Source organism: Crinia signifera, chromosome 3 (genome assembly GCF_055691185.1).
Source record: "Crinia signifera chromosome 3, ASM5569118v1, whole genome shotgun sequence".
Lineage (NCBI taxonomy): Eukaryota > Metazoa > Chordata > Amphibia > Anura > Myobatrachidae > Crinia > Crinia signifera.
Genome location: NC_139219.1, coordinates 97,475,818 through 97,489,065, shown reverse-complemented (window position 1 = coordinate 97,489,065; position 13,248 = coordinate 97,475,818). Strand labels below are relative to the sequence as shown.

Here is a 13,248-nt window from a genome sequence, read left to right as displayed (position 1 = left end):
ATTCTTTATTTTCTTCAACACCCTCGGTAACATGGGAAATGGAGGGAAAATGTACACCATCTGGAAGTCCCACTGAACTGTCATGGCGACTGCCCAAGCAGCGGGATCCCTCACACGCGAGCAGAATCTCTGAACCTGACGGTTCATTCTTGTCGCCATCAGGTCTATGTTTGGCAGACCCCATCGATTCACAATCTCCTGAAAAACCTCTTGATGGAGAGACCATTCTCCTTCCCGAAGGGACTCCCTGCTGAGAAAGTCTGCTTCCACATTCCTGACACCTGGAATAAATATCGCCGACAATACCGGAACGTTGGTCTCTGCCCAACTGAAGATCTTGGAAACTTCCGCCATCGCCATCTTGCTGCGTGTCCCACCTTGATGGTTCAAATAAGCCACTGTTGTTGCATTGTCCGATTGTATTCTCAGCGGGGAACTTCTCAGAAAAACCTCCGCCTGGATCAATGCGTTCAAGACTGACCTCAGCTCCAGAATGTTTATAGGCAGTTTGGACTCTTCCTTCGACCAAAGGCCCTGAAGTCTCAGGTGAAGAACTACTGCCCCCCAGCCCCTCAGACTGGCGTCGGTCGTTATGACCAGCCAATCCCAGGGCCTGAGAGATCTCCCCAGCTGCAAATTTTCCACATCCGTCCACCATAGGAGGGACTCCCTGGACTCCGGTGACAGGGATAAAACTTCCTGCTTCATCCTCTTGGCATCTCCGGACCAACAGGATAGGATGTTCCATTGGAAAATCCTGGAACGGAATCTGGCGAACTGCAGAGTTTTGAAAGCTGCCACCATCTTTCCTAGCAACTTTACCCCCTGCCACACCGATGGTTCCGGTGCTTGCAGGATCTCCAACACCATCAGCCGAATCTCCACCGCTTTGGATTCTGGGAGAAAAACCCTGTGAAGGTGCGTGTCTATGATCACCCCCAAAAATTTCAGGGTCTGCGTTGGTGTCAAATGGGACTTGGGCAGATTCAAAATCCAGCCCTGACTTTTCAAAAACTGTGTTGCCACCTCCAGGTGAACCTGTAACATCTCTGCCGACTCTGCTTTGAAGAGCAGATCGTCCCCGGTAAGGGATAGCAATTATTCCCTGCAGTCTGAGAGCTGCAGCCATGGTGGACATCACTTTGGTAAACACTCTCGGGGCCGTGGCAAGCCCAAACGGGAGTGCTTGGAACTGAAAAATGTCTTCCCCCGATTGCAAACCAGAGTAAAGACTGGAAATCTTTGTGGGTCGGGGCATGGAGATAAGCATCCTGAATGTCCACTGATGCTAAGAACTCCCCTGGCTCTATGCTCAACAGCACCAACCTCAGGGATTCCATGCGAAAGTGATCCACCCAAAGATGAACATTCAAAGATTTTAAATTTAGAATGGGTCTGAATGACCCGTCTGGTTTGGGAACTAAGAAAAGGATCGAATAAAAACCTTTTCTTCTCTCCTCTCGAGGGACTGGTAAAACTACCCCCTTCTCGAGAGAGATAAGGCAGCTCCCAGAAGTGAACATCTGAGAGACGCGGTCCTTGGTAAAGGAGTGGGGAGAAATCTGCAAGGGGGTGGACCCCTGAGATTTATTTGATCCCTCTGAAACAATGGAAAGTACCCACGGATCTTCCGTGGCCACCCTCCAACTGTCCTGAAATTGCAGGAGGCGACCCCCTACTCTGATTCCAGAACAGGGAGTCTCCGCCCCGTCATGCAGAGGGTTTGTCTTCCCCCTTGGTGGCATGTTTCTTAGTAAAGGCGCCAAACTTAGACTTGGTCGGTCTACCTCTGCCGGCATGGAATCTTCCACGCCCTGACTGACCTCTGCCAGCTGCTCCCCCTCGAAAGGAAGGACGAAAGGACGGTTTAAAGACTCCGAATTTAGAGCCAGAGGATTTAGAGGTGGTGGTACTCTTACCCCCCTGTAGCCTGCTTGATGATATCATCCAATTCTGACCCAAATAAAAGCTCACCCTTAAAAGGGATACTTTCCAGTGACTTTTTAGACTCACTGTCTGCTTCCCAGGCCTTTAACCAGAGAGCTCTCCTGGCAGTAACAGAAGTGACGGACACTTTGGACGCCATCTTGGCACCCTCCCCGCTAGCTTCACATATATATTCTGCAGCACACCTTAACTTTTCTGCCACAGAAAAAGCCTCTGCATCATGCTGGAGATGACTCCCCAAGGTCTCCGCCCACTTGATCATGGCTTTTGCAACCCAGGCTGAAGAAATAATGGGGCGCATAGTGAAACCAACACCTTCAAAAACTGCCTTCAGACAGCCTTCAAATCAACTTGATCTTTAAAGGCCGCGCCACCCTGCACTGGCAGTGCAGTGGCCTTGGATAATCTGGCCACAAAGGAATCCACCAAAGGAACTTTCTCCCATACCTTAACATGATCCTCAGGCATGGGGTACATGTTTCCATATTTTTTTGACATTAATAGTCTCTTCTCTGGAGACTTGCCAGCCTCCCCTAATAAAGCAACCATGCCTTTATCTGAAGGAAAGGACACAGGATCCTTACGGCTCCTTTTAAACACACACTGCGCAGCAGCCTTTTCCTCAGCAGGCAAATCCAGAGCCTGTTTTACAGCCAAAATCAAATCTTCAATACCAGAGGCTTAAGAACCTGTTTCCTCTCCCTCTGACCAACACAAATCATCCTCATCTACTCCACCATCATCTGTGTCAGTAGCTAATGGAGGTACCATAGAAGACCCCTGTCTAAACATGGAATGGGATCATTCGTCAGACTGCATTTAGGTATACAGTCATTAGGTCGACTGGCAGGAAGGTCGACCTGACTTAAGGTCGACATGTGCCAAGGTCGACATGACTTAAGGTCGAATTTGCATAAAGGTCGACATGAGGAAGGTCGACATGGGTTTTTCACTGTTTTTTTATCCGAATGTCGACACAGTCGACATGGACACAGTTGGCAATGAGAATCGGACCCTCGCATCGCTCGCTTCGCTCGCAATGCTTTGGGCACGGTGCCTCGCTGCGCTCGGCACACTATTTATTCTCCCACCACGCCCTAGTGGATGGTAGGGCATGAAATACCGCCTGTCGGCACATGTCGGCTCAAAAAACAGTGAAAAACCCATGTCGACCTTATGACCAGTCGACCTTCCTCATGTCGACCTTTATGCAAATTCGACCTTAAGTCATGTCGACCTTGGCCCATGTCGACCTTAAGTCAGGTCGACCTTCCTGCCAGTCGACCTAGTGGGGTCGACCTAATGACTGTAGACCTAAATGCAGTCTGACGAATGACCGCATCCCCTAAACATCACCTCATCAGAAACTTTTGTAAATTGCTCCAAAAGAGAATACATCTTATGCACACCCTGTGCAGTGTCCTGCATAGCCTGCAGCAAGATAGGATCTCCCTGTGCAGGGGTAAGAGATCCCTGAGATGAGGGAATAAGTCCCGGAGATCCCACCAAAGATCTCTTTTGCCTATTCAAAGCCTCTAATGCTTTAACAGACCGTCCCAAAGCCACAGCCCACGCTGGCTCAGCTCCTTCAGGACTCTGAGTCCGTGACCCACAGGGCACAGCTTCGCAGGAAGGGCACAATTCCCCCTGGTCCACATGATAAATTTACATTACATCTCTTGCAATGGTAAAACATCTCATTTGCTCCCTCCCCAGCAACAGAACTACACTCGTCCGCCATGTTAATATCAGAATAAAACAACACAGCTAAGCGTTCAGGCAAAGTCACAGAGTAATGCACCAGTGTACTTATCTGTGTGTTCTGTTGCCAGCGATCAGCGGGGGAAGCGTTTGTCAGGAGAGACATCTGAGCAGGATCTCTGTCTTTCAGCTCCGCAGCAAGCACAGAAATGGCGCCAGTAAACCGTGGAAGAGACCAAGTCTCACCTCCAGTGCGGGTAGCTGACGTCTTTTGGCGCCAAACCGCACACACACAGGTGCTCCCACTATGCTCTCCCCTCCAGTATCTCCCCCTCTAGGTACCACTTGGAGTTGCCCAGAAACGCTGGGCGTCCTGTAAGAAACCTCAACTCACCTGGGGGATTTCGGTTTCCAAACTCTTAAAGATGGCAGCCGCCATCGCTGAGAGACCCGTCCCCAAGATCCCCCTCTAGGCAAGGCGCTGGATGGGGTCCCCCGGAGCCCAGGACAAGCCTCCGTCTGAGCGGAGTTAAGCGCTGTGCAGAGTGTGCATTCCTCCGATGAATGCCCTCCTCTGCACACAGAACACTGACAGGACGCGCTTCTGTCAGTGTTCTGCTGCGCTCTCAGCGTGTACTGACTTCAGACAGAAGTCACACGCTGGCAAAACCTGCTACTAAGTCTAATGTTAAGAAAACAATAAAAACCTAGTCTAACTACTTAAAAACCAAAGAAAAAAGTGTGGCTGCCTGCTCCCAAAGAATTGAAGCATAGGTGCCTGGCTCCTGGCGGACCCTACTACATCCCATTGTGGAGCTGTGTCATCGGACTGGACGAAAGAGAACAAAAGTTTCCCCCGACGATGGGGACCAGCGGGGTAGGCGGCGCACATGCATCTCATGTTTCGCCAGTCCCTGTATACCTATGTATTTTTAATGTAGTTATGGCAGCTTTTAGGTACACTTATCATGGATTTCGTTTTCACTGTCTGTGGCAGACAAACTAAACTCCCGGCAGTCGGGGCTAACAAGATAACCCCAGGGCAATACATTTGCAGAAGTAACTAACCATGGCTAATAGGATACAGGGCCTTAAGGGGTTATCCTGGTTGATTTGCAAGGCTGCGAATTCGTGAATGCCGGGCCACCCGCACCCCCCCTCACAGCGTGTGTACCCATGCACAGTCTGTGAATGGATGTTTAACATGCGCAGAACAATAACATCGGTCCCTGTGAGAACGCATCCCTGCTGCGTACAAATCAGAATAGGAAAACAGGGAGAGCGGAGATTTGTCCTGGTGTGGTGCACCAAAAAGAAATTGTATACATAAAATATAACCTTTATTTGTTTACATTTAGAAGCAAGCGAAAAATTTCAAAAAAACACAGATAGACAGACACAAGACAAATATTTGTCTTGTGTCTGTCTATCTGTGTTTTTTTTTTTATTTTTCGCTTGCTTCTAAATGTAAACAAATAAAGGTTATATTTTATGTATACAATTTCTTTTTGGTGCACCACACCAGGACAAATCTCCGCTCTCCCTGTTTTCCTTGAATAAAATACATTTGTCAGTGGTAGCACATCCCTATAGTATATTTTCCTTGCAAAGGTCTGTACACCATAATATAAGGGGGCCTCATCAATACAAATTTTCTCACCATAACCCACAAATCTTGTGCGATTGCACCCAACCTGTACAAATCAGAATAACCTGCTCAAGCTTAAAGGATTCTACATAAAACCACATACATAAAAAGAAGACATATTATAATATACCTTTTATGCTGTTTCTAGTAAACATAACCCCTAAATCAGCTGGAATGGAGTCAAAGCCACAGCTCCCGACAATATACACTCCGTTATCGGCTGCCTGGCTGTCATACTTCAATACCATTGATTCAAGGTACTGTGGAGAGAAGAAATAGTACATAAAGCTCTTCCGTAATAAAAGGAATGTATTGTGAAATTACTATTACTACTTTAACAACACAATTCTTTCAATAAACAAAAAAAAAAATTATACATTTTGGAACAAACATGCAAGATTTCTAGGTGAGCCCCACCTCCTGTACTGCGAGTCTTGCTAATTAGTAATTTGCTGGGACCAGGATGTCATTGCACTAGTATAAGACTAGGTTTAACATAAGTATAAATTATGCAGAGTTTAAAAAACTTTTTATGCTACTGTGATTTTCAAGCAAAAAAAAAAAACAAAAAAAATCACACAAGGTTAATGAATAACATGACTAAAATTATAATATTTTGTTGAAACACAGGAAAGACTAAGGGGGATATTCAATCTCCCAACCGGGAGATGGCTGCAGGGCCCTATTCAATGCTGTCTTCCCCTGCAGCATTGAACAGGGGCAGAACAGACCCGACTTCACAAGCAGTCGGGCTCGTTCTGCTAAGAACGGCCGGTAATTGACGAGCTCCCAGCCGCAGCTCGCCAATTCCCAGCCGTAGCTCGCACCCACGCCCCCTTATCGTCCCGTGGCAGGCGGGACATTGAATCCCGCCTGAAAAATCTAAATCGAGCAGACCGAGAACATTGAATACCCCCCTAAACCTTCAAGCACAGAATCAGAAGCTGTGAACAAACTTACTTGGAGTTCTCCACTGATATCAACAAAGTGTGCTCCATTTTCAACACAAGCCTTCACCATTGGTTCACCATAAAACCTGTACTAATAAGCACAAATGTAATTTTATTAATACCAAGGATATCGATATAGCAAAACATTAATGCTGCTTTCAGACCGCAAAACTGGATTTGTCCAGGTATTTTAAAACGTTTCTAAAAACGGGTCTGTCAGCTAAAACCCCTTTCACACCGCATGTCTTTTAACCCATAGAAAATAGAGGATGAAAAAAAAACGGGTCTGAAATTTACTTTATTACCGTTTAGAAATACCAGTTCAATAGGTAAATTCACTCTGCACAAATTACAGTTTTAAAACGGTAAAAAAAAAACTGCAAAATAACGGGTAAAAAGTGCAGTCTGAAAGGGGCATAAGCCACAGAAATAAAATACACTTTTCATACAAAACTTTTTATTACATAACTCTAAAGTAGATTATTCCCTTAGGGAAAAGGGTTCCAAGTTTACATTTATTCTGTATTTTATATTTGAGACCAATTTTAAAAGAAATAAAAAGCAAGATGACTAAAACAAGGGCTACTTTGGGTGGGGTGAGTACAGGTTGAGGTTCCCAAATCAACAAATCTGAAATACTGTTGTTTTTGGGTTGGGATTCTAGGTTTAAACCAGGCATGTCCAACGTTGGCCCTCCAGATGTTTGGAAACTACACATCCCAGCATGCTTTGCAATAGTTTTAGCATTCTCTAATAGCAAAACTGTGGCAAAGCATGCTGGGATGTGTAGTTTCAAAACATCTGGAGGGCCAACGTTGGACATGCCTGGTTTAAACCATACTCAAGATACATCTCATTATAGTAGGAAAATATTCCAAAATACAAATATTCAAAATGCCTCCAGTTCCAAATGTTTGCATATGGGAGCCAACCTGTACAGCTAATCCTTCTGAAAATTAGCATGTGTTGAATTATGGGGGTGATTCTAGTTTGATCGGTCCCTGACGTATTCCCACCGGGGACCGATATTTTGCCCCTGCACATATTAGCATATACGAATGTGCAGGGCTGCTGTGACTTGCAGTCACCTAGGCGTTCACAGTCACCTAGTTGGGGGGGGGGGGGGGGGGGGAGAGGATGTTCCCATGGGGACGCCCTGCATTTCCTGGGCATTCCCACAAAACTGTTGAGTGCACCCAGGAATAAGGCAGGAGGGCAACTGCCTGGCGGGGCAGGAGGCTGACGTCACAGGAAGTCAGTCAGGTGCCCCCCCGGACGTCGCACATACAGGTCAGTCAAGACATATTTGCAAACAGGGAAAAATCATTCGATGGTTGCCGATGATCAAATGATTTTGCCCACGTACACTCCCCTGTGAATGGATGTTTATGCAAAACATCCATTTGCAATGCGGCATTGAAATTCACATGGTGGCGAGTATTCCAAAAGACAGACCAGATAAATACCAGATAATAACAAGAGACAGACCAGATAATAATAATAATTTTATTTATAAAGGCGCCACAAGTGTTTTGCAGCGCCGTACAAAGGAACAGTACAGGGAGACAAAACTTGGCATAACATAGAATAAATAACAAAAATACAGTACAAATAAAGAGCGCCACAGATCAATACACATTACAGCTTAAATGTAAGTAGTGAGGACTCAATCAACATACAACTGGAGGCTTGAGGCCAATGATGGAGATGAGTATGCGGACAAAGATGGTCACTGAGTGTTTGAGTATAGGAGAGCTGTGAGTGACATGTGAAGAGAAGTGGGCTTTGCCAACAGGAGGGAAGTGGGCCCTGCTCGGAGGAGCTTACAATTTATTAATAGTAATATTAAGCCAAATTCGCTCACAGACCAAATCACACCAGATAATAACAAAAGACAGACCAGATAAATACCAGACCTTTGCCCTGGAAGAAATAATCTCTGTAAAATGGATTACAAAACTCCACGACTCAATAAACAAACTACACATCTGCTAAGCTGCAGTGGGTCCAAAGCTGTAGTAATGTCTGTCATCCAGCCATAGCATAGTGTTAAGGAGTTTACACACGGGCTGTTACTGGTAGATTTTGACTAAAGGATTTTGCTTAGTCAAAACCCTGTACACACAGGGGGAAGCAGGGTACCAGGTGCCAGGGCAGGGGGGGGGGCAGGACAGGTACCAGGGGACACGTAGTATATTGACTGGTGAATTACCGTTTTTGTAGCTTTCAAAAAAGGGTTTAATGTGAATGGTACAAAAACGGTAATTAACCAGTAATATACCGTTTACAACATGCAGTGGGAAAGTCCCATTTAACAGTACCGTGTCTTTTCTGCAGTGGGAAAGCAGCATAAGTAACCACTGAAAATAAATAAATATCCCAGTCTTTCTATCTGTTGTAGTTGGATTTTCTACAACAGAAACAATGTTGCTGGGTATTAGAGATATTGCGATATAGTGTAGCCACACCAAAATGAGTGGGTGTAATCACTGTCCACTGTTATGTGATCTTAATAGTAAAGCCTCCGATCTAGTTTATGCATACACACTAAGCATGTCTGCTAATAATTGTAGACCTTGCATGCCTGCTAATAATTGCAGACCTTGCAGGAATAGTTTATTAAAGGTACTCAGTGGTGCTTGATTATATTCCAGCGCTTTTTTTACACAGATGATGGTTAACTGGGTGTGGCAATGGTTTTATAGAGAGTAGTCAGAATTGTCAGATCTGTTGGAAAGATTGGCAGTATGCGATATAGATATAGAGATAGAGATAGATAGATAGATAGATATTTGGAGTTAAAGGGCACTCACCACTTTGATAAAATTTCAAACGGATTTTATTCCATAGTAACAGGTAAATGCTGACATACCGACGTAAGAGAATAACCAGGCAAATGATGTAGTGCATACACACTAAGCAATATCATTAAGTGATGTCGCCCTGCCCCTTCTCAGAACATGTAGTCATTTAGTCAAAATGTTACTGCATGTTCAAAGAATGGAAAGCACAGTTAATTAACCATGGGCAAACATATCGTTAACAATATAGCAGGTACACACTAGACCAGGCATGTCCAAAGTCAGGCCCGGGGGCCAAATGCGGCCCGTGCTGTCATTTCAAGCTGCCCGCAGCCTCCAGCTGGAAGTGGGCAGAGCATCAGATGTGGGAAGCACAGCACAGGTCACTGAAGGTGGGGACCCGGCAAGCGCAATCGTATATCACCCTACTCCACAATCACAGTGACAGCAGTGTTTGGGTAGGGGGACAGCAAGGGGGAAGCTTGCTCCCGTAACATGCAGAGCGAAGGAGGGCAGCAGCAGGAGCCCAAGCATCTTCTGTCCTTGCATTGCCTGCTTTGCCTCTCCTTCCTCTGGCTCAAAAAGGTGCTGCGGAACATACAGTGAAGGAGGGTCAGGCTGGGGGTCATACAGTGAAGAAAGGTCAGGCTTGGGGACATATAATGAATGGAGGAACTGATGGACATTAAGAGAAGGGGGGCAGGCTGGGGGACAGAGTGAATAGGTGCAGAGTGGGGAACATACAGTGAAGGAAGGGCAGGCTGGGGGACATACAGTGAATGGGGGCAGGCTGGGGGAAATACAGTGAAGGGGCAGGCCGCGGGACATAGAGTGAATGGGGAAGAGTGGGGGACCATTCTGATGTGATTAATGATTCAAAGAATGTCAGGCTGAATGGTCGGCCCCCACACATTTAAACTTCACCAAATCTGGCCCTCGTCGCAAAAAGTTTGGACACCCCTGCACTAGACGATATGCATAATATATTGTTAATGATATAATTATTGTGCATATCGTTATTGATATATTATATTAGAGGTCCTTCTAGGATCAAGGGACGGCAGGGTACGCAAGCAGCTCGAGGGGGGCGGTCCGACACACCAACACCATATTTCTGGGAAGCGCCAGGCTGACGACGCCACCGTTACTGTAAGGGAAGGCCCGGCCAAGCATATGCAGGGGAGCGCTGGACATCTAAGGCAGCACTTCACACCAGTGGGGATGGACAGGCAGGCTGTTCTAGCAGGGCTCTGCTAAAACAGCCTAGCGTAAACACTATCATATAGTGATATAGTGATTATTATAAGGAATAAACTTTAAAAAAAAAGCACATTTTGTACACAGGTGTCAGAACATGGTTTCCAATGATAATACCGTGGACTGTGATCTGCAGCACTAATTAGCTGAGCGTAGATTTCCCAGAAATCTCCTAGAGAAGGCTTTTAGTACATAGCAACAAGTGACTTGGCTTGTACCGTACAGGACAACTACATTTGTGATACGGTATTGGGTATCACGCATAATTTTTTTACTACCTAAACTCTAAGCCTAGTTTTTTCCTTGTTTGAAACATTTCACAAAACTAGATCCCATGCATGACAGCTGAATGGGCCAATAGGCCCATAAAGTATTAGGTCGTAGCAAGAGGGAATAATATTAACAAAAATAAATAAAACAGCATTTATACCACGCTATAAAAACTACATTCAGCTATATATGGAGGAAAAAAACATTTTAGACCAGAGTACAGTATTCATGTTCTTTAGCACAGACCAATACATGTGCATATATTTATTTGCTTTGTGTAGCTGTACAATACTTACTGGCCCCACACAGTCGAGAACAACGGAGGCTTTTTTGCACATATCAGCAAGGGAGGAGGGATCACTAACGTCACATATTATTATGTCGATGGACTTCAGCTGTGGCCTATCTAAGAACAAACAACAAGAAAAATACTTCAGCTGCGACTGGTACTGAATTAAATAATACGTACACACTGAACAATATATCACCTGTTTAATCAAACGGACGATAAATGATGAGCATGTTAGTGGCCGTGTACTGTACCACAGATATGTCTGTGAATAAACTGTTCACAGACATATCACATTGGCCCTGTGGCACAGGCGATGGCCAATATAGTTACAGATATATGGGCCATCCTGCTGTGTGCAAAGGTGCTCACACACTGATAGATAGCTGATCCAATCCAATATACCTTGAAATCCAGAACAGTCAGATGATTTACTCAATCTTTCTGTGTGGCAATAATCAGGGGTGTTTGGGCTCCCCCACCGCTGGTAGGAGAGATCTCTCTCAGCCAACCAGCAGCCACTATAGGAGTTTTGAAATCTCCTGCCGTCGCCGGCCTCTCTCTCCATCTGCCAGCATCAGGGTTGTGTGGCACAGTTGCCTGGACATGGTCATGATCCTACAGGGCAGGTTGTTCATCTTCCCACCTGCTGAAGGGATCAGCAGGTTCAATGAACCACATGTTGACACCCTGGCAGGTATTCAATGCTGTGGGCGAGTGGTGACAGCGAGCAGAGCTTCCTGCTCGCTGTCACCACTCACCCTGACAGTATTCAACGCAGCCCCCTCATACGCCAATTCCCCCTCGCTCCATTTTTTGAGCGAGGGAGAATTGGCGTATGCGGCTCCTGAACCAGCGAGACTCGCGGCTAAATACAGAGAGTTTCCTGCATTAGCCGCGGGTCTCGCTGTTTTGTGGAATTCTCGCCGTCCTGTGACGGCGAGGATTTCCCCAGAACATTGAATAGAGAGAGTGGCCAGCGCGGGGGTTAAACAGCGAGGATCGCTGGTTTTCTGCAATCCTCGCCGTTTAACCCCCCCGCTGGCCGCTCACAGCGGCATTGAACACACCCCCCTGAATCGGATCATCATCAAGCCAACACATGGTATGTTTTTAAACAATTGGTCAGAAATGGCCATATCATTTAAAAAAAAAAAAAATTACCATGTGTATGCACCTGAAGGGTAAACTTGTTCCAGTAACTGACATATAAACTCGGCAGGCACATTTAAATGCCCACCCAGTAACGACGACAGGCGCGACATATCGGGCAGAATGGTGGTAAGTGTGCGTGCACTTAGCAATTGTTAGCCTGGTTGGCAGTCGAGCGAACCAGTCGGCCAGGTGTGTACCTAACTGTAGCTTTAAGCTCAAAAAATTTAAAAAGGAATAAAGAAAAGAAAATAGTATATTCTGAGATGATTACAGATATGAGAGAATCAGTTAACCATATACAAAATAAAAAAAAAAACATAATAAAAAGATCCTGAACAGCATACACAAGGAAATCCATGCAACAGGCTGCTGCGAATACATGCAGACCTATGCTCAGCAATTACATGCATGATATAACGTTATACACTTTCGGACAAATCTGGAAATCCTGGTATAACCTTGGGGCTTGGGACATTCACAACCATCACACTGTTCTGATCGCTCTGTGGGTGGCATTCCACAGCAGGAAGGAACCACCTGTCACCCAAACCATGCACTCAGGTATATGGTAGTACACACAGCATGCGCTCAGGTGTATATTAGTAATGACAGCAGCTCTCACCCAGGATGTCCGCGGCTTTCTGCAGCACCTCCTCCAGCTTCTTCTGACTCCGACCGGCTACAGCCCAGCGCAACCCCTGGCCCCTGAAATCCACGCCATCTGCCACCCGCGCTACTTCCTCCACCACGAACTTCCCCGTGAACCCCGTAGCCCCGAATATGACTATCTGGTAGGGGCGGCGTGCAGCTCCGGTCGCCATAGTGACTGAGCAGCCGGGACAGTGAGCGCAAGGAGCAGGGAGAGTATGACACAAGAAGAGACGCCAAGCGGCGGCGATAAAGTCGCTGTCTGTGTAGGGGCGGGGCCGCAATCACTGCTCTGTGCAATCACCTAATAGGGGGGCGGGGGTGGGGCTGCTAACATGTTATTTTTTTTTTTTACACCTCCTCTTTTGAAAGCTATGAGCATAACATTTGTTGCAGAGAGGCATGTAACTGCGCTTGGCCGATGTATCACTGATGTACTTTCTGCCCGAGTACCGGCGTGGAGCAGAGAGTGGTGCTGAGCAGGGACTCAGGCTGGGTTGGAGTAGTGGTGCGGAGCTGGGAGGGAAGGTGGGAGTATTAGTGCAAGAAGTTCTATATAAAGGCTGCCCCAGATAGGTGACC

The 13,248-nt window shown here is 46.3% G+C and overlaps 1 protein-coding gene across 2 annotated transcripts in view; it reads right to left on the bottom strand.

Moving 5' to 3' along the window:
- LOC146063666 (saccharopine dehydrogenase-like oxidoreductase) overlaps window positions 1–12,957 on the bottom strand; it is a 49,323-nt gene extending 36,366 nt beyond the window's left edge. For both annotated transcript variants that reach the window (XM_083176250.1, XM_083176251.1), the window contains exons 1-4: window positions 12,641–12,957; window positions 10,871–10,980; window positions 6,257–6,337; window positions 5,427–5,556 (exon numbers count right to left, since the gene is read on the bottom strand). In XM_083176250.1, coding sequence (XP_083032376.1) covers window positions 5,427–5,556; window positions 6,257–6,337; window positions 10,871–10,980; window positions 12,641–12,839 — 520 coding nt within the window. In that variant the 5' untranslated portion in view covers window positions 12,840–12,957. The remainder of the gene's footprint in view (window positions 1–5,426; window positions 5,557–6,256; window positions 6,338–10,870; window positions 10,981–12,640) is intronic.
- Window positions 12,958–13,248: the final 291 nt, after the last annotated feature.